This window comes from Sceloporus occidentalis, unplaced genomic scaffold, assembly GCF_023333645.1.
Source record: "Sceloporus occidentalis isolate IW3139 unplaced genomic scaffold, rSceOcc1.0.p SCAF_3, whole genome shotgun sequence".
NCBI classification, from domain to species: Eukaryota; Metazoa; Chordata; class Lepidosauria; order Squamata; family Phrynosomatidae; genus Sceloporus; species Sceloporus occidentalis.
Window position 1 is genome coordinate 70,717,441 of NW_028316983.1, and position 21,789 is coordinate 70,739,229.

At 39.1% G+C, this 21,789-nt stretch overlaps 1 protein-coding gene across 4 annotated transcripts in view; it reads left to right on the top strand.

The window, feature by feature from the left end:
• Window positions 1-21,789, top strand: part of ST3GAL3 (ST3 beta-galactoside alpha-2,3-sialyltransferase 3) — a 279,714-nt gene that overhangs the window by 90,414 nt on the left and 167,511 nt on the right. For all 4 annotated transcript variants that reach the window (XM_089514962.1, XM_089514963.1, XM_089514965.1 and 1 more), the window contains one exon: window positions 15,542-15,634. In XM_089514962.1, coding sequence (XP_089371088.1) covers window positions 15,542-15,634 — 93 coding nt within the window. The remainder of the gene's footprint in view (window positions 1-15,541; window positions 15,635-21,789) is intronic.

Sequence of the window (21,789 nt, forward strand, 5' to 3'; positions counted from 1 at the left end):
ATGTTCTGAAGCACAGAATGTGCATGAAGGATTTGCTAAAATACTAGTTGGGTAGAAACAGAAAAAAAGAAGCCACTATTATTTGGCTGCTGTAGTAGTAACTTGCTGTGTTACAATCAGGTGGTGTCGGTATCAGTTTTGGCTACAGGGAGATTCAAATTAAGTACTTATTGGGTGTAGGCTGTCCTTCACTAGCTCCTTCTCAGACACTCTGTAGACTCTGAGGATTTGTCTTTGTTTTATTACATTATATCTCCCCTTTTTGTACAAGAAAGGACACATTACCTTGTAATTGCAAACTTCCTTGTAAGAAGTAAAATGTGCAGAAACTGAGATCTTTGCCCAACATAACAGGAGAGCCAAATATAACAATCTTCGCCCTTTAAAATCCAAGTGAAACTCAATCCATACAATGAGGAGACTGTAAAAATGAAGGCAACCTAACATAGGAACACATGCAACTTGAAACGGGCTGTGCAGACCACCCCCAAGGGGCAGCCTGCAGCCGCCTTCAAGTGTGCTGGATCAGGGCCGTGGCAACCGTATGCCGCAGCCCCCGATCGAGCCTTTCCAGGGTGCAAAAAGGAGCTGCAAAAAGCGGCTCCTTTTTGCTCCCTGGAAAGGACGTTATAGCTGTGGCGCCATGGCTTGAAGGCAGTCCTTTGGTGCTGCATCGTGTGGACGGAGTGCCATAATGTGAGCCATGTGGAGCAGCATCATGGCGCCGGAGTTGGGCCTTACTATTGTTCATTTAAATATCCTCATATAGTGCATGAAAAGTGTTCAGATGCTTCAGTTGGTACAAAATGTGTTGATTTCGGTCAGCTCATAATGCTGCAAACAGAAAGGAGACAAGCTCCATGTGCTAAGATGGTCAACTGTTTATTCAGTGTTTAAAAAGCCCAACACATTTCGACCAAACTAGGCCTTCTTCGGGGACTGAAAACAAATATAAATACACTTAAAATATAATATTTCAAAAACACACACACACAAAAAAAAACAGGACAACACCCATCAAACAGTGATACAAAAATAGCCATATAGATCTTATCAAAGTTATATATACCCTTTGAGAGAAATCACTGGAGTTGTAAACACTCTCCAAATTACGGGACTTTGATAAGATCTATATGGATATTTTTGTATTTGTTTTCCATCTTGGAGAATGTGGAGCTTGTCTCCTCTCTGTTTGCTGCCTGGCTACATACTTTCAGTTCCTTACCTATACAGCCCAAAATGCTAAAATATTGCCACATACATTATTCATTCCATCCTTGCATCCCACAATAAATATTTTTACCTGTAACTTGGAGTGAATAGGGTTTTCTGAACCCCAAAGTCTTGCTATATTGGATTCAAAATTAATTAGTTGGAATACTTAAAAACTCTGGAATGGGGTTGATAAATTATCTCAGCTTCTTTACATGACTCATCAGAAGTAGTAGAAACAGTATGTACCAGTATACACCAGGATTATTTCTTCTGTGACACTAGCTTGAAATATGGTATAAGTGTAGACCACAACATTACAGACAGCCTTAGCTGTGGAGCCTACACTCATTGCTGAATTTCATGTTGCTGCCAGAAGAATAATGTGCTTATGGCCTCAAGCAAACGAGGCAAAAGGAGCAGGCAGAGGCTATTCCCACCTCATGGGAACCGCACATACCCTGCCATGATTTGGGCTGCCACCACGGTTTGCAACCAGCTGCCAAAAAGGAGCGAGTTTTTTTCTGCTCCTTTTGCGGCCAGGTGTGAGCCACCTTAGGTGGCTGCAGCGTGGTTTCGGCCCAAACTGGGAGCATGCATCATCTGAACACCACACCCCCAGATCAGGTCAAAGCCAGTCTTTTGGCTGTGAATAATGTGATAGATCATCCTGCACAAAAGACATGAAAACTATAATTCTCTTTAAACTTTATGCACCAGACTTGACAGAATTAACAGGATAGTACACACAAGCATTCAAGACTATTCTATGGAAGAGAACAGTTCAAAGCTCATTCAGCATAAATATATATAAACTGTGAGTATGCTGGTGCTTTATATCTACCACTTTTAGGACAACTTTATTTTATCAAAATACCTACCAATTGAGTTCAACTGCAATGCATTGTACTATAACTAGAACTTTATTCCAGATACTATGTGAATGTTTCCAGGAGGATAGCTATGTAGTCTGTTGTAGCTAAAACAACCAACTTACAGTATCTGAAAGACCAATAATTTTACTTGATGTAAGCTTTCCTGCATTGCAAAGTAGTGCAAATTGGTAATACATAGTTTTGGTACTATAAGCATAACACATAAATAAATTGTAAGCCAGTAACATCACTAAGGAGGTGCGGGGAGTATGGATGGCACTGGATGACACATCAGAGAAGGGGTGACACGTGATTGGTCCCTCCTCCTACCTTCTTCAGAGCCATTATTTGCTCAGGTAAGATAGCCAAAGTTCCAGAAAAGGAAGGGCAGCGCACACCCCTTCTGTCCCCTCCTGCTGCTTCATTTGCCTGGCTGTTGGCCTGGTCCTTGGCAGCATTGGATGGGCATTATGGTGGGTAGCAGCCAGGCTGCTGGGGGTGGGGCAGGTAAGCAAGACAACAAGAGGGAGGGAGGGAGGTCACCCTGCAATCTCCTTCCAGGCACCTGTACCAGGTGACACCGATGTTAGGAATGGCACTGCTGTAAGCTACTGATAATTTTGACAGAGAAGCAAAAGGCCTTTGAAGAAGTCTTTTGTACGCAATGTGAAATGTTTCTCTTACAGTTTTCTAACAAGCCAAACTACAGTACCCCTAGGGTCCCACATTTAAATGAGGCTCCTAAATTTAAACAGAATATGTTGCTGTGCTTTTGTTTTCACCTTCAATCAGATGTGTAACTAAAGTAGTTTTGTCATTTGATATATCTTCACAATACATGCAGTAAGAATATACTTAACCTGCATACTGTAACTTCATATATATGGTTTCTGGGTCATTTTAGAGCCTGTATGAGAGCTTCCGTTTGGCTGCTGTCTTCAAGCCATGTTTCAATCATGTTAAGTCTTATGTAAAGGCCTCTAAACAGAATCATAGAGATGTGACCATGGTTTAAGGCCATGTCCACTGAACTGTGTTTTGTATAATGCTAATACTTGTAAGGGATTCAGAAACTTAGGCCTGTTACAGACTGCCAAAATAAAGCTGCTTCGGGTCTCTTTGGAGGTATGCTATTTAAATGATGCATGCATCCTAAGAATCCGGAAGCTGCACCAAAGCTGCACTCCGGTGCTTAGGAATGGAGTGTGGCTTTGGTGCGACCTCCGGACTCTTAGGACCCATGCATCATTTAAATAGCATACCTCCAAAGAGACCCAAAGCAGCTTTATTTTGGCAGTCTGTAACAGGCCTTTATGTCTTAATAAGATTTGTGGTACTGCAGACCATAGAAGTCCTTTCACAACTGGTTGAATTGCCATCAAAGTCAATGGTTACACGTTTAAGCCATTTCTTACCTTCCTGCATTGTAATCTGTACTCAGCCAAGCATATATTGTAAACTAAACATATATTGGGATTTTAATAAATAATATGCATGCTCAGATAGTAGAAAATTTGTTTTCATTGCTTTTGACACCAGAATGACCCTAATATGCTGTAGGGATGAACATCTGCTTCAAATGAAGCCAAAGCAGGCCACTTCATAGCACTTTATCCTTTATCCTTTGTCCAAGAAAAAACAGGGCTTCTCCTAAACAAATCAGGCTGCTCCAAATGTCTTGGTTGGAGAGCTGGAAGGGCTTAGTCTCAGACAAGTCAATTCTAAATTGATCTCCTGAAGCTCTTAACAAAGGGAAAATGCCAGGAAGATAGAAGAGGACGAAAGGGGTGTATTTTGTGATAGGCAAGTTCTTGCCCCCAACCAGGAAATAAGTGCTCTCTTTTTTCTGCTTTCAGTCACAGTACTTTTGAGAAGTAAAGCATCAGCTGAGTAGAAAATAAGCACACAAAAGTTTCAGACTGTTAAATTCATCATAAGTCCCTAACATCATCACCTAGCTTTCTAAAAAAAAATAAAAAATAAAAATAAAAAATGCTGGTTATTTACTTAAGGGCTGCACTAGTAAATGCATTTTATTTTCATGTGTTCTACGCATACTTTAAGTACTCTTTATCCCTGAACCTGTTTGTCACTTTTGAAATGGCAGGTAAGTATGCAAACATCAATCCAGTCCTGTTGAGATATATAGGTGTTTCCTTAAACACACTGAACAACTACACATTCTCAAGTTGCCTAGTCCAGAAACTCCTGCACCTAATTTGTGTCAAAGGGGATAAAAGTGAAATTAGTCACTTTCTGACCTTCCAAAATGGCAACCATTTAAAAATGTATGGAAATAAGAACTCTTTATAGATCTCATTGGTTGAGATATTATTTGATTTTGATACTAACAGTCTCAAGTGTTTCTTTATCAGGAGAGGGATTATTCATGCACACACACACACACACACACACACACACACACTACATATTAGAGCTGTTTGATGTTTAAGTTCTTTGGTAAAAACTGCATATTTCCTCCCTGTGACCCGGAATAGAAACTTTTTTTTTTGGGGGGGGGTACATTTAGGGGGAAAACCCTATTCACCTGGAACTACAAAAAAGGGCTCTGGTCTATATGCAGTCTGTGACCCATACTTTGCCCACCCTGGTATAGATGTAGGTGGGTGACAGATGCTTCATAGCAAAGTGGTGCTGGGAGGGCATGTGAACAAAACAATGAATGATATGGACATGATTAATTATTCTCTTCTTACTTCATTGCCTGTGCAATTTCACCTGTAGTTTTCCCTCATTCTTCCTCTTGCTCTGGCCAGGATTCCAGGCCCATGTAGAAATCAATAAACAAAACTCCCAGAAATAGTTATAGGGAAGAGTTTATTCTTCTATCTGTATCTGTTCTTCTCTGCTGAAAATCACCCCATCGTAATTTTCCTATTCAGAGAAGTAGATGCAGGGTTATGTTTCCTGTGGATACAGTTTAATGTGCATTTTAGCCCTGAACTAGAGTTTCCTTCATGGCAATTGCTGACTGTTCCTCTGTATGTGTAAGTTGGAAGGAAGAGCAGGAAGTCACAGATATTATAGATCTCAATCAAGTCTCTACTAATTTGTGTGCTGTACCATGCTGAGTGTCAGAAAATGTTCGTTTGAAATGGCTTTGCTCCATATGATTCTATGTTTATCTTGCTCATTTGAAACTTGTTGTTGTGTGCCTTCAAGTTGTTTTTGACATATGGTAACGGCAAGGCAAACTTATCATGGGGTTTTCTTGGCAAGATTTGTTCAGAGAGGGTTTGGTTTTGCTTTCTTCTTATGCTGAGGGAATGTGATATGCCCAAAGTCACCTTGTGGGTTTCCATGGCTGAGTGAGATTTTGAGCCTTGGTCTCCAGAGTTGTAGTCCAGCACTCAAACCGTTAACACCACACTGGCTGCCCACTTATAACTATTTGGTTGTAATTAGCAAAAAGGATTATATAATGGTAAATTCAAGGGGATGTGTGCAATTACTTTTAATCTATGCTTCTCCCTATAAAAATGTTTTAAAAGCATAAAATAGAAGAATACATTTTTGTGGATTCCAAATTTTATTAGAATACCTTTTAACTGTCACTGATTTACTGATAAATAAAAAGTTATACCCTGCCTAATTCAGAATCATTGGGGAATATTTGAGGAAGACATTTGTTTACTTGAGTTTGTTGATAAACTAGAGGGAATTAGTCAAAAACTGAGTGAACAAAGGAGGAAATTATAAATTGAAAACACATGTAACTAGAATAAATGTCAATCAGAGGCCTAGTTAAGAGTCTTGAAGGGCAAAGAGTAGCAGAATGGGCATTAGTTTGTACAAGGAAAGAAAACGTTATAAGAAGTGAGACAGAGAGACAATATATTATTAGAGGAAAAATATGAATTATGTCAGGATACAGCTATGTGTAGAACAGATCTACTGGTAAGGTTGTAGATGTTCATCACTAGGATCATCTGAAATAAGATCCAACAAATCATTGGTGACTGTACATTATCAGGTGGTCCTGAATTAACAGGGAGTTCCACTGAAAGAACTAACATCCTTTCATTCTTTAATGCCTATGAATCTTCTCACCCACAGCCAAATAAGCAATTGCTTTAAATGTTCAACTATGCACTGGTGAGCAATTTTGCCATACTGCATAGTTTTGTTTATAAGTCCTCTTAACTGGACAAAAAAAATCATTCTTGCTTTATGTAATATAGAGCTCATGATCCTATTACCATGTGTATTAGAGAAAAACATGTATGTATGAGAAAAACTTTTAATTACTAAATTAATATGGGAAGTTTTAATATTTTGGACCTCCGTTTTCTCTTTAGTCTCACTATGGAGCTGGGCTTTGTGTAAGGTCACTGCATGTACAAATAACAAAAATAAACTCTTTTCAGCCTTTTTGTCATAGGAGTTTAAATCAATAATGCCTCTCCTCTTTCTAGGTTACTGGTGCGCATATGAACATAACTGTATTATTATTTTAAATTGAAGGCATGGCGTGACACAAAAATGAACAAAAGTGAAATAAAATTGTTCTCTTCATTGATCACAAAACTCTTAAGTACCATTAAAATGTGTTTAACCAAGTACATCTTGGTCCATTTATAACATTTGAATGAAAGCCAGCTTGTTTGCCAGAGGACAAGGAAAGCATCAGAACTGAATTCAATGTTGGTCTGAAAACAGCGGTGTTATTGTCGGAGCAGTTTAGTTCTCCATTTATGCCAAAAGCCACCTGGTCAAGGATAACAGGAATCATAATATTGTAAATATGATTTATATTGTATATTGATATATATGATATATATTATAATACTTTATATACATTATTTAAAATATTTTAATCATATTTCTCAGCCAGAAAGGCAGCTGGAACAATAACCGCAAATAACACAGCATGAAAGAAAAAAGTGGATGGAGAGGAAAGAAGAAAAAAAAGTTATTTTAGCATTACTGGTAGAATAGCTCAACTTCTCATCTCATTCCCCCCTTCTGTGGACTACTGGGATGAGCCTGGTTTCATTCCTGAATTATGGTTGCGATGGAATGCAACTTTTGTAATTCACAGTTGCTTGGAAGAATCTAATTGTCTTTTGGTGTGGGATTTCTCAAGTGATATAAAATTGAAGCAAGTACTGGAACTGTGACATAGCTTTAAAACTCATGCCCCAAATTTCATTTCCCTACTGGGATGGAAGAAATTATTGAGTGAACAGTGACAATGAAGCCTCACATGATGACTCTGTTCTGGATTAAAGTCTTTAAAAATCTGGAGTATTTAGGAATAATCTGCCAAAATGGCTGCAGGACAAAATTTCTTTGAGTCTCATGTGCTGATCAAAGCCAACAACATTTTACTTGATTGGGCAATTGAACATGAGTATCCTTAACCCTAGCATTTGAGAAGGTGTGTCTGACAAAATTTCAAAACTGTTTAGTAGGCTATGTAACATTCATAGACTCTACAGCCTGCTTTAGGGAGGTAGAAAGTATCTAGGTTACCTCCTGTTCAAAAGTGGGAGCATGCATTAGGATGTTTAACTGGTAGAATAACCAGAGCACACTTCTGGGGGAGGGGGGAATCCAGATGTCCATGAACCATTAGCTTGTACTTGAATATTATTGTACATCAAGGCTGGGTAACTGTGGTGGATGCAAAGGCCAATTTTTGGCCCCATGGGCCTAAGGTAAACTGCTTTACGCCCAAAGCAATGGAAGGTCAGCCAAAAATCAAAGCTGATGATTGGAAGCCTATGGAGATTATTGCACGCAAATATTCCAAACAGGATAAGCATATGTCTAACTGTCAATGACAGATCTTATTGTACTATCCCGTGGTCAGGCCATAGGCAGCCCATATGCAGCCTGGACTTGTCTCGTAGCTTATCAAGAACAGGATTTTCCCATTCTTGAAAAGCTGCATGATATGCCTGGGTTGCGTACAGGCCCCCTACGGCTCGACCATGGGACAGGATGGTAAGATCTGTCATTGATGATTAAACATGTGCTTATCCTATCGGGGATATTCTTGTGCAATAATCTCCTATTTCTGGTTTCAGTTTTGAGGTTTGGGATGGACACTGGGGCCAGAATAGTATTTGGAATTGTTTCTTGATACCCATGGTGAGCTGCATTGACAATTTGTGTATTATTATTATTATTATTATTATTATTGCCCCAAAACAAATGTGGGTGGCTGGAGGATTCAGAGGAAACTAATGGACTTGAGGGCTGCTCCAGCCTACAGGCTACTCTTTGCTCATCCCCGTTGTAGATTATCCTGTTAAGGTACCATTCACAGTGGTACTGTTTTAAAACCATTGTAGTTAATGTTATAACACACTAGAATGCCTTGTTTTTATTTTGTTTTTTTTTGGTGTGGATTAAATATAAAAATGCTGTTGGGAACCACAAAGATGTATTTATCTTTGTGGCATTTTAAATACCTTTACTACTTTTCTGTTTATCAGTGATGACTCATCCTATTTGTTAGGGTGTGCAGGTTAAACTACATACTTCTTATTATAGATTACACAGGGCTGTTTCCAGATGATTGGAAGCTATGGAACAATATTTTTATGCTAAAATTTCTGATGATGATACTCATTTGTATCCCTTCTCGCTTGAGTAAACTATTAAGTACCCTAATAGGTTGAAACAACAATTGAAAGTTGATAACTAAAAATATTTGAGCCAGTATTTTGCCCGCAATGATGATCTGAACTACCGTTACATTGATTTAAAGCAGCCTTCTCCACCCTGATGACCTGCAGATGTTGAGGTTGATAAGACCTGTAGTCTAGTATATCTGGACGGGTGGTCAAAACTGATTGAAAGTCATAGGTATAAACAAGGAATGATAAATTATAGCAGATAAGTGTTGGCCTATTTTTGCAGATTGGTGGCATGTTTTGCCACCCCAATGGCTCCTGGACAGCTTCAGATATTTCTTGTCAAAGCTGTGTTTATAGAGGAATATTGTGTCTCAAACATAACACAAATTCATTATGAAAGCAGAGTAGATGCTGATAATCTGTTTAGTGTCAAAAAAATGAACAGTGGGACAGACTGTTTTAGAAAGTTGTGGCTTCCTGCTTCATTAAATGTTGAAGTAATAATAATAATAATAGGATTTATTTATATATCGCCCAATCACTGGGAATCCGGGCGGTTTACAGCAGAGGGGATAATAGACAGTTCCCTGCCCTCAGGCTTACAATCTAAAAGACACGACACAAAAGGAGAAGGGAATGGTGAGGGGGGAGGGGATCAGGTCCAGCATTCTTCTCTCCCTCTGAGGCCTGGACCAAGGCAGATGGACTGGAGGGAGGGCGCTCTATCTTCAGGCTAGCCCTGGTGGACCTAGCCTGCCTCTCTCTCCCTCAAGATGGTGGCTGAAGGGAGGGCTTTCTTCTTCCAGGCAAGCCTGATGGACCTAACCTGCCTCTCTCTCCCTCAAGGTCAGGGGTAGGCAACCTTTTTGAGCCGGGGGGCTGGGTTGCTGTCCCTCAGACAACTGGGGGGCCGAAGCCAAAAAATAAATAATTAAATAATTTTAAAAAAGAACACTAATTAAATAAATAAATCGGGACAAATGTAGGACAAAATTTTCTAATGGAGGACACTTTTATAAAAAAATGGAGGACACGCAAAATTTTTTGCTGATTTTTTAAAAAAATGTTAATATAAATGCATGTTTCGGAGGCTTCTATAGACAATTGCCCCCCTTGCCTGCCGCTTGCCCCCCTTGCCTGCCGCTTGCCTGCCACTTGCCCCCCTTGCCCACCTCCTCCTGATAGGCCAAAGGCCCCATGCCCTCACGTGAGAGGCCAAAGGCTCCTGCGGCAATCGGTGGCAGGACCGGGCTGGGGCCAGTCCCAAGGCCTTGCCGGGCCGCATCAGGCCCACGGGCCACAGGTTGCCTACCCCTGCTCAAGGTGGTGGATGAAGGAAGGGCTTTCTTCTTCCAGGCAGGCCTGTTGGAGCTATCCTGCCTCTCTCCCCCTCAAGTACAGTCAGCCCACCCCAACCATAGGCTTGCCATTTGCAGATTGGAGCATCTGTGGATGGCTCCACACCATTCTCCAAAATGGTGGCATGTGCACACAGCTGCACTGCCATTAAAACCAAAGTGATTTGGTTTTTGGCATCTGTGGGGTGGTCCAGAATGGAATCCAAAGGTACCTTCACCTGCCATCTGCAACTGAAGCATTTATAGAAGGATATTAAATAGCCTGCGGTCTTTAGAAGCTGCAATTTCCAAAAATGAATGAAAAACCATGCTTCTTAATATGCATCACTATATTTTGGGTTACAGTTTCAGAACTGTGGATTTACCATGCTACAGTTTGTGGCAGGGCAGCAAGAGAATATTAACATTATTTTAACTACCTTCAGTGTCATAAGTATGCATTAAACCCAGGTAGATTTGCATTGGCCTTCCAGAATAGTATTGTAAAACCCAGGCTTAAAGCTGATTTAATCTTCATTTGAAGTGCTACCAGAAATAATTAATTTCCTGGTTTGTTCATTTCCAATAGATGTCATAACTAACAGCTAAGTGAATCTGAGGGAGGGAGGGAGGTGTAGGAAGGAACCATTGCATATTCCTGACCTTTTAAACCATTGCCCTTTAACTGTGCACAGTTTGGCATCTGCTTATGTCACCAGGAGCCAAAGAACAAAGTAGTATGGGTCATATAGCTTGCCTTGTGCCTCTTTTCTAGCCTGCTGCACTTTAGATGGGTTTATTCTCCCCCTGAAATCTCAGGCTCATAGTTTGGGTGTCCTTATGCCTTATGAGGAGAGACTTAGGGAGCTGGGCATGTTTAGCCTGAAAAAGAGATGGTTAAGAGGTGACATGATCATCCTGTTTAAGTATTTGAAGGGGTGTCATATTGAGGATGGAGCAAGCTTGTTTTCTGCTGCTCCAGAGAATAGGACTCAGAACAATTGGATGCAAGCTACAGGAAAAGAGATTCCACCTAAACATTAGGAGGGACCTCCTGACAGTAAGAGCCTTTAGACGGGAACACACCCTCTTGGACTGTGGTGGAGTCTCCTTCTTTGTAGGTTTAAAACAGATGCTGGATGGCCATCTATCAGGGGTGCTTTGATTGTGATTTTCTACATGATAGAGGGTTGGACTGGATGTCCCTTGTGGTCTCTTCCAACTCTGTGATTCTATGATTCTCCTGGCCACAACTCTGAGCTTGGTTTCACAAGTGTCTAAGTGTGCATTTAGTGTGGTACACTAAAACTGATGTACCAGCTGCAGACATTCCTTGAGACATCAGATCTGGCTATGGTGACACATGCCTTGATGTCATCCCATTTGTACTACTGTAATGCACTCTACATGAGGCTGCCTTTAGAAACTGTCCAGAAACTTCACTGGGTCCAAAACTGTGGCCAGACTGCTGAGTGTCATCCCCCTTCTCAAGAAACCTTTTACACGTCTCATTCCTTATAGCTCCACTTGTTGACCCCCTTGTTAAAACAGCTTCCCTGGCTACCAGTTTATTTCCAGGCACAGTTCAAAGTGCTGATCATGACCTATAAAGCCCTATATGGCTTAGGTCCAGACTAACTGAAATACCCATCTACCTAAATAAATAAATAAATAAATAACTTTTTATCCCATGTACCTGCCAGAACTCTTAAGAATTAAAAGGAATGACTTATCTTGGTCCCACTACAATCAGAGGCTCTCTTGGTAGGGACATGGGACAGAGCATTCTTAATGGCTCCTACTCTCTGGAACTCTCTACTGTAGGAAGTTAGTCTGGCCTTCTCCTGCTTTCCTTTTGCAGTGAGTTAAATACCTTCTGTTTAAGTAGGTTTTTAATGGATAAACAGGGACGATTTTTATTGTGATCTGCATTTTTATTTATTTTATAAAAATTTATAGATTTTTAAATTGATCTTATATTGTATAATTATGGATTTTCATTTGTTTCAAAAATTTATTAAGGGATTTTCACTGATTCTCTTTGGAAGCAACATTGGGTTTTATTCTGGGAGAAAGGCTGCATATAAATGAAATAAATAAATAGTGCAGTTGAGAATGTTTTCCAATTGTCAGTGTTAAAATTTGATTCAGCTGATTGTGGTGTTGTTTTCTGTTTATGAAAGGGGTGGTACTTCCATCTGGTCCTTTATGAAAACAAATTATACTGGTCTGGCAAACCATTGTTTGAGGACTGGAAACATTGTCTATGATTCAGTCTGATTTTGTTGTTCAGCATTTTGTTTTGCCTTAATATTATCAGCTATTCTTCTGCTGTCAATAATTACATATGGCTAGCAATACTCATGACACACACAGAAAGTGGAGAGAGAAATGGTTAAAGAATTTTACCCCCCCCCCTCTAAATTTCTCCATAGATGTTGGTACCACCAGCGTTAATGTTGTACATGGGTTGAAATTCATGACCAGAATGTCAATTTGAAAGTATCTTCTGAAATACGCTATAGTTAATATACTCTTTGGCACCCACATATATTAACATATTGGTTGCATAATACTTTTATCCTACTTAGGGAAAGCAATCTTTTCTTTCTCTACTGTATTTTCTTTGATGTGGTCCAAGTTATTAGTTTTAAGTTTGTATTCAAGCTGGCTAGGAATGTCTTTGTGACAGTTTAATAAAGGCTGAGATCCATAGTGATTAATAGGCCCAGACAAATAAATATCCCTGGATTGTTAAAGGGTAAAATGGCTTGAGAAACGATAAATGGCTTTCCAAGTGTATGGCTAGAATGGGGATGATGAAATTGTACAGATCAACTGGAGCTGGCATCTGTGGTTCTGTTACAAGCTTAATTTTGCTTGTGGCTCTTTGGAATATTAACTTTTATCCCACTTGGGAAAGTTTAACAAGCTTGTCTGTGACTCAAGTGACTTTGGAAATAATTGTGCCTTTTATGATAAGACATCTCTTACATTACTAGTATAGCACCAGTCAAGGCAACTGTAGTTACTCATGAATATAATTCTTTCTAGGATTGATACAGACCTTTTAACATTTGAATCTGAAAGTAAAGCAGCTTTCATAAGCAACCTAGAGAAATTTCTTTGAGGAGGTGGATATTTTGTGTAGGCATTCTTAATGGACATCAAGATACATTTTTATGGCATTTTGCCATTGTGCGGTTTAGTTCTTAAAATGGCAAGATGTTCCCAGTACAGTTGGCCCTTCACATTTGCAGCTTTGACTTTTGCAGATTTGGTTATTTGTTGTTTTAATTAATATGTCCCCTCTAGGAATTTTGAGGTCCTCTAGTGCAGTTCTGCCAGAAGTTGACCATAGAGTTATGCTGGAGAACCTAGATGTTCCCAGAGAAAAGACTTCTCTAGGCATTTGTAGGTCCTCCAGCATTGTTCTGTGATCAGCTTCTGGCAGATGTTGACCATAGAGTTGCACTGGAGGACCAGGAAAATTCTGGAGAGGTGTTCTCTCAGGTAAAAAGAAAAACATGTTTTTTTTATCTGCAGTTTTCCCACATTTACGGGGTCCTTCATCCCTAACACCAGCAAATGTGAAGGGCCCACTGCACTTTGTTTTTGCCAGTGTGCCTTAATATTGCTTCTGCAGTGATGTTTCCTCAGTACGCCCTGACAGTCTTTTAAGAATATCTGGTCAATGGAGGGGCTGCAGGTCTTGGGGCCATATGCATGCTTTTCTCTGAGTGAAGAATTTTGGGTCGGTAGTTATTGCTTTCTGTTTTGCTCCCCATACTGGAGTGACTCTCACCCACTTCCTTGCAGCTCAGCTGGGCTGCAATGGGAGCTTTCTCTTAGCTCTCAAAATTGTGCTATCAGTCTGGAGTCTTGTTGGGGCACTACACCAGCATCATTGTGACAGCATAGGTAGTAGTGGTGGGAAAAGGAAGAAGGCTATGAGTATAGTGGCTGTAAAAAAATAGTAAAGCACCGAAGAAGTAGCTTCTTGGATTTGGCAAACTTTATATACCTTCCTTCACCACTGCTGTGTGACTCTGAAAAGTGCAGCTGCTGGCATATTGTACCAGCAGAATTCCAGTCTGTTTGGGGTAGTATGGGGTTGTGGAGTGGCATCTGCCTGAACTGATATTGAATGTGCTCTTAAGGCTGAAAAAATTGTTCACCTTGGATGTAGTGGGTGGATGCAGTGTCCAGGGCCAAGATCAAGAACCAATTTATATTTTTAAGAAATGTAAAACTGCAGTTTCAATCACTTTCATCACCTAGTTAAATCGTATTAAATCACATGTTAAATAGTATTGCCTAGAACAGTGGTCTCTTCTGCCATACATGAATTCTGCTATTAGTGTGAGGTTTGGAGAAATTGCCCGCAATTGACCTCAGTTATGTATAATTTAGCTTCCTATATTTATCCTCAGGTTTTGTGGTACATTTTAGAGAAGTTACTCCACGATTGCTCTGCTGGCCATTGGCTATATTAAAGATGGTGGTTCAAATATTTATATAGGTAGAAAGGGGAACCCACAAAAACAGATGTGCAGTTGCCATAGTAACTCTGCATTTAAGAGATTATTTCTCCCTACTTACTACTTTGAGTTTAATTCATGGTTTGTTATTGTGACAGTTTGTAATGTGGATTAGTTCAAAAGTCAATAAACAGATCCTATCTTTAAATGTATAGAATAGTTGCTACCATTTTGCTACAAGAACAGCCACTTTACAAATGGTCAGTATGTGTAACATTTTATAAATACTATGTTGCCATGCCTCCAATAAGTACAAGTCATTTATGTAAAGCTGCATTAGTCAAACCTACCCATAAAAGTTACGAGACTTATCCCCTTGATAATTATTAAATGTGAGAAGTCAGAGTTCTTAGAGACACAACGAGGCACAATTTGATTGAGTCATGCAGCAACTGGCTCCTTAAAAGTGCTTCATTCTCCTCAGGCCTAGCAGAAACATTAACTATCCAACCACAGTGCCTTTCCTTAGAATGGAAAGTCTTGTATATTCATCCTTTCACATAGTATTATAAAAGAGGCCGAGTTTTACAAAGTGAATGAAGGAAACAATGTTGGCCCTGTGATACAGAAATGTCAACTGACTCCATTCCCACACTGACTGGTAGAAGGTTGTGGTAATTTGGTTGATTTTGCTCTGCAAGTAGTAACTTTGCGAGGCATGTAGCCCTGTCACGCAATAGAACAGCTGGACAAGCAATTCCTTGTTGTTGCTTACCTCTATTCCTATAGGAAAATTAAAATCCAAAATAGTATCTGAGATTCCCCCTCCCAGATTTCTAAAGTCATACAGTGATAAAGAAGTATGTTAGAAGCCAGATGTCCCTTCAGACAACTGGATGTTGTCCCATTCTGATTTACACAGGCCTTTTGTTCTTACTACTGTTCTTAATCATTTGAGAAAAAGAAATTATAAAAGGATTAAGATGACATGGCTTAGAACCATCTTGACAATTATTTTTTCTTCACAGGCCTCCAGAGCTAGCATCAAAGTATGCTAACATCTCAGAGGGGGTTTGCAAGCCTGGGTATGCATCTGCACTCATGACTTCCATTTTCCCAAAGTAAGTGACTTATTCATTCAGATTTCTGCTTTATAATCTTGTTCTTCTATCACTATATTGATCCAAATAGTACTAAATCTCTGATGATGAGTATGTTTAAATGGATTCTGGGGCTGTGCAGGGCTTCTTTTAGTGAACAAGGAAGGATATGTTTGTAATGAATATAGTTCCCTGGGACAATTGAGAATGAACAGGCTCTTTAAAAGTAAGTACAGTGTTATCTTCCTTCTTGTAGCTGGAAATCAAGCTACTTTCTATAAAAGCACACTTCACCTAGCACATTTTGAGAGGTTTCAAGCTAATTTGTGAGGGAAATTGCCATATTTAATGTCTGAAGCTGTGTCTTAGAACAGAGATGAATAGTATCAACATCTATATATTGTATGCAAACTGTGCTGGTTCTTATATTTATTTAACTTACTTGATTTTTTAAAAAATTATGATTACTATATACAGTCTTTAATAAAAAATATCTGTGCCTAAATATTCATGTAGTGTTTCTTTTCTTTCCCGGATTCCTTCTCTTATATTTCTCATCCTTTTAGATTACAAGTTGTCATTGTAGAATACCTAGTCCATTTTAGGAACTTAAAAGTTGTGGACTTTATTACTCAGCAGTTAATGGCTGGCAGCTCAATATGTGAATAGATTTAGTTGAAAGATATTGTGTTTAAAGTGGCAGAAAAGTGATGTCTATGGCATGTTGTATTATTTCTTACCCAGAAATCAAATTTTGATGTAGCCCTCATTGAGATTTGTGTGTCTAAGGCAGAGTGGGACAGAGAAAGAACCAAACATTTAACTGCTTATAAAGAAACCCAAGCTTTAAACTGGGGGGGAAAACCCGCCATTTTTTTAGTATGATTATGCTGAAGTGTAGTTTAAATATATCCATATATCTTGTGCAGTGTGAAGAAATTCAAATCAAAACAGAAAGAATTATTTAAAGAGTTGTGTCTGAAATGAGATAGTTAATGACCTTGCTGTGTTCTTGCTGTTTACTGAAATAATCTTTCTGACCTGGAAGCCTTCAGTTGTCTATGAGTTTCATTGCTGAATAGCTTCCTATGGCTTTCCTGGTTTTCTGTTTTTTAGACAAGGCCCTTCATTCTTGTAGAAGTAATCTGTATTGTAAAGCAGTGCTTCTCTGATGTGGGGGACTAGCACTTTTTTACTAATATACAGTGAACCCTTGGTATCGGCTGGGATTTGGCTCCAGTCCCCACCCCATGGATACCAAAATCCTTGAATTTTTGTCACCATATACAGCGGTGTAATAAAATAGTGTCTCTTATAAAAATGGCAAAATTAAGATTTGCTTTTTCTGGGGTGTGTGTGTGTGTGTGTGGTTTTTTTTTTTTTTTCAAGCTGTGAATGGTGGCATCCATAGATAAGGAGGGTCGACTCTACCGGGGACACACTTGGGCCCATTGGCTACAATTTTTCATTTCTTTCCTGGAGACCTGCCAGAGACCAGCAGCCAATAGCTCATGGGCCACCACTGGCCCAAGAACCTCCACTTTAAGTAGCACTGGTGTAAAGGACACAGTAGGTCTTGCCTCTGATTCCTTCTTTCTTAGCTGGAAGGTGTTTTTGTTTTGTTTTTTACTTAAAAACAGGCTGTGGTTTTGTTCCAACACAAGCTCTGCCTGCCTGAAGTTTTCGAGCCCAAGGAGAAAGACTTGCAAAGGGTTTGATGGTGAAATTTAATAATAAAACTTAATGGCTATAGTGTTTGAAATGAACAATGATCAGTGAACAATGTTCAGAAGCAGGAGATGGTGGTCACTTTTTTGTTTTAACTACACTTAAAGCAAAGTGGATAATGAGGTTGGGACAGGTTGAAATTGCTCTTTCTGTTTCTCCTACCTCTTTCTCTGCTAGATGGTTACGTCAGCAACTCTGCCTCATAAAATAGTTGTTATTCCCCCTTTTGAAGAACCTGGCCTATACATTTTTGTGTAGTGTGAGACCTACATGGAATAAAGTGTTTGAACCCACTAGTCCCACCATCTTAATTATGCTGCTCTCACTTGCATACAAGAAAAGTTAACTTTGTACATTTCTGAGGTAGCTGAAGACTTTAAGGTCCCAGGCTACTCCCATTGGTCCTCATCTGGTAATTTGTAGGTGTCTCAGACTAGCACTATGGGATGGGTTGCCCTCCAATAACTACTCTTTTCCCTGGTATATGTGTTCTCATATTTTGAACCATTGTTCATTACCTTTTCTCAGGAGCGAATCCCGCTAAGCCCAGACTTCTTCCATTATTACTTTTCTGGTATTCATCCCCTTGTCAGTTTACAGGGAATGGGAGAACAGGAATATTTACTGATCCACCTCAGACAACAAACACCTTAGACCAGCCTTGCTAACTTTTGTGCATGCTTCAAATTGTTTTCAAATGTCTAATCTGAACAATAACTTTTGAGAAGTGTTTTTTTTTCTTTGTGCAACATTTTATGACTCTCTCTGTCTCTCCCCCCCCTCTCTCTCTCTGAATTTCTTGCTTATGGCATTTGTTTCAAAGTGTAAATCATGCTATGGAGAACTTTTAAATTGCCTGTTTCTATAGCAATTCCACCTGCTTCTCTCTACCTTTGCTCTTCCAGGAGCTGCTCCTATTAAAGCACCTTCATCTTTTACTAGAATTACACACCAGCTACTTTTCCTCCCTGACTGTGGATAGCTTTTACTGCCTGCACAGAACTTTCGTAACTTATAGCACTCACTGTAAGATAGGATCCCCCCCCCCAACATTGTTTTAGAATAGGTGTATCTGACTTTCTTAAGGCCACCTGCCATTTTCAGGTTGGGCAAGTGTTTGAGGGCTGTATTCTTAAGGGCCATGGCCTAAGGGGAAGAAATAAAGTGGAAATATACATGGAATAATTCTTAAAAGACTACATTTCAGTTATATTTTAATTTATTTCATTTTTATATTTAAACTTCATGATTAAAAATGCAATTGTCCATTGTCACTAAGAAGAAAGTCACCACTCATTGTTAACAAATAAAATTCCTCAATCATACTTGCTTCATTAATATCAAATTTATATATAAATGAACATTAAATGTGCTTAAAGTGACTTTAATATGACATATACTAGGAAAAAACTAGTCAAAAACTAAGTATATATATACAAACACACAAACAGATAATTGAAGCCTTCTTCTTGCCATTGTCTATAATACAGGCTATGGGATCCACAGCCTACATCTTGTCTACTGTGTCTTAAACATTTCTATTGTGATCGAACAAAACTGGCATAGAAATTTTGAGTAAATTTTCAGTGCTGAGTTAACCTATTCCTTTGCTGTCTGATGCAGGATTGCTGCCCAAGGTCCTGAACCTCTTCCACTTCCTCTCTGACCACCACTCTGACCATTAACCTGGTTTCTGTCCAGGGTTCTGACCTTGATCCAACACAAAGCCAATCTGAACAGTCCTGGGCTTGCTTCCCAACAACTCTTTGGGATATCATATCCTCTTTGCAAGGGTTGGGTATTGTGAAGACCGCCAGATGTTGTTGAACAGACCTAGTCCACTTAGTCAGTAGTGAGTCCAAAATCATCTCCTTCTTTAGGCAAGGAGGTATATTATGGATTAGGACAACAAAATATATTTTATCTCCACTTTGCCACCATTGGGGAGCTTACATCAAGAGGCTCCATCATCAGTTGGCTTTCTCTTGAGTAGGGCAGGAGTAGTTACCAGTAGTTCATCCCACCTGTGAATCAGGCAGAGGGGAATAGTAAAAGCAGGAAAGCAGCAGCAGTGCAAGCCAAGTGGCTATATTAGGGCATCTCAATCTCATTCACATGTCTCCCAATCTCACCTGAGACAAAGGTTTTAAGCTGACTGAAACAAAGATAGAGATTTGAAACTGTTAGGCCTACCTTAAGAAGGCAGCAATTCCAGCTATTATGTTGAAGATCTGAGTGAGGATACCAGTAAATCAGTCCTCAGATGTCATTTCATTTGTGTGAGTAACTATAAGATTAGCCCTTAGTCATTTGCAGAATGATTTAGTTTTTGAGGGCATGTCACATGCAAGATGAAATTGTTCCTGTGCATTCCACTAAGCAGACCGCCCCTATGGAAATGTACAAGAGAAATTGAAAATGTTCTTTATCTGTAAATTTCCTGGTGGATATAGCACCGCCTGGCTCTCTCTGTGTGAGAATATCTCTCTCTTGTCTTTATACTTATACACACACAGAGAGGGAGAGAGATTTTTGTCTGTTAAGTCTTTTTGCTCCTCTTCATCTGTTCTTAATTGAGTTCTCATTTAGTAAGGTTAAGTTACTATTAGGTTGGATATCTCTTGAGACACTACATTCCTCATGCATAATTTGGGTATATGAAGAGTCTGTTTTGTTAGAAGAAGACTTAAACAGAGGAATATACATTCTCTGGCTATGAGAAAAATCAGACCCAATCAGCAAGCTGTCATATATTCAAATAAGGCAAAATTTGAATTTCTTCATGTAAGGTATTTCTGTTATATATACTGTAAGCATGCTCCAGTCTGGGTCTGACATCTATTCTTGATGACAGGTAGATGTGATTGACAAGATACACAATGCATACAATTATTGTAGGGCCTGAGTACATATGGAGCTATTGTGTGGCATGCCAAAATTTTAATTATTTAATTTTGAAAGCTATTGTGTGTTTTAGGTTCTGTATGATCACATTAAAAATAAAAAATAAAGTATTTACAAAACAATGTTTCTTTTCCTTTTCGTGAGTTTGTCATCATGAACTTCTGGCAGCTCCCACAAAACATTAACCTCCACCCCCTTGCCAGCTCATCTTCAACAAGTGTTCTTTTAAAACATGAGTTGACAGATCTGTTGCTGTAAAGCTCTTGTTAAGTTCAAAGGCTCCAGTTGTCCTTGCAGATTAATTCAGCACCTCTCCTCTGAGCCAGGAGTATCTGTTTTAGCTATTAATTCTTTTGGTTAAAGTGAAAACCTCAACTTAATATTTTTGTCTCTCTTGCCAAAGGCTTAGGAATCTTAAAAGAGGGAGGATACACTCATATAGGAGCCACTCTGATTTAGTTGATTTGTTACATAGATACATTCTTTGCATGATCATTGTTCATTCTATCTACTGTGATTATTTTGTATCTTATGACTTTCTAACTTTTGCAGAGTAGTTTGGGAAGGATTGAATTAACAGTAATGCTCCCCCTACTCCTTACTGAACCATGCTCTGATTCATGTGCCAGCAGGAGAATCAGAGTGTGAAATCCTATCTTCCTCTGGTTCGATGAATATCTGGAGATTTATAGTTTTATAAGTGCTGTCGGTTCACAGAAGTGGAAAAATAGAGACAAAACCTTTGTATGAGCCAACTAATTGTTAAAATTCTAGAAATAGACTTCTAAGTCACGGACAAATCTCCGCTTGGAATTATCAAAGCTAAATAAATTGGTATTACTGTTCATTGCTGTATTATTTATTGGATTTTTCCAGGAAAGTCTTTATTAAGCAGTGCTAGCTGACTCCTCAGTACCAAGTTGGAAGAAATCAATTGATGTGCAGAATTAAGCATAACACTTTAACCAACCATCACTATTACAGCTTCACATTGTGTAAAAACTCTTCATGGAAAAGGTAGTAAATGAGGGAGGAAATTAGTTCCCTTTGGAAATGTAGAAGTGCAGTGTGTCTATTTCAAGCATCATTTAAACAACACAAAACTCTTTGGAAGCAGAGGCTGGAAAAAGCAAAACATAAAAAAATATTATTAAAAAGTTGGATGTTAATTGTGAAATATCACTAGAATGATATGAAGTCACCTTTGATAATACTGCCAAGTAGTTGGCAGACTGGATAGTGTGTTCCATCTTACATGGTTGTGGAAAGTTTTGATGTGCACACCTCTAGACATTTTTCTGGAAAGGATGTCTTCATGCATGGTCTCTCTTCCTTCCACTGTAGCTCTGTTCCTTTCCAGTATTGATTTACATAATAAGCCATTTTAAAAATGCTCTGCTCTAGTTATTCTTGGGGATTCTTGAAACATGTTCCTGAAATCAGATTCAGAGGCACCACATTTACTCTGTTTTTCTACTTTTGCTTTCTGTATAGAACTTTCAGAATGCCTGTGTTCAGTAATTTTTATGACACTACTGACATTC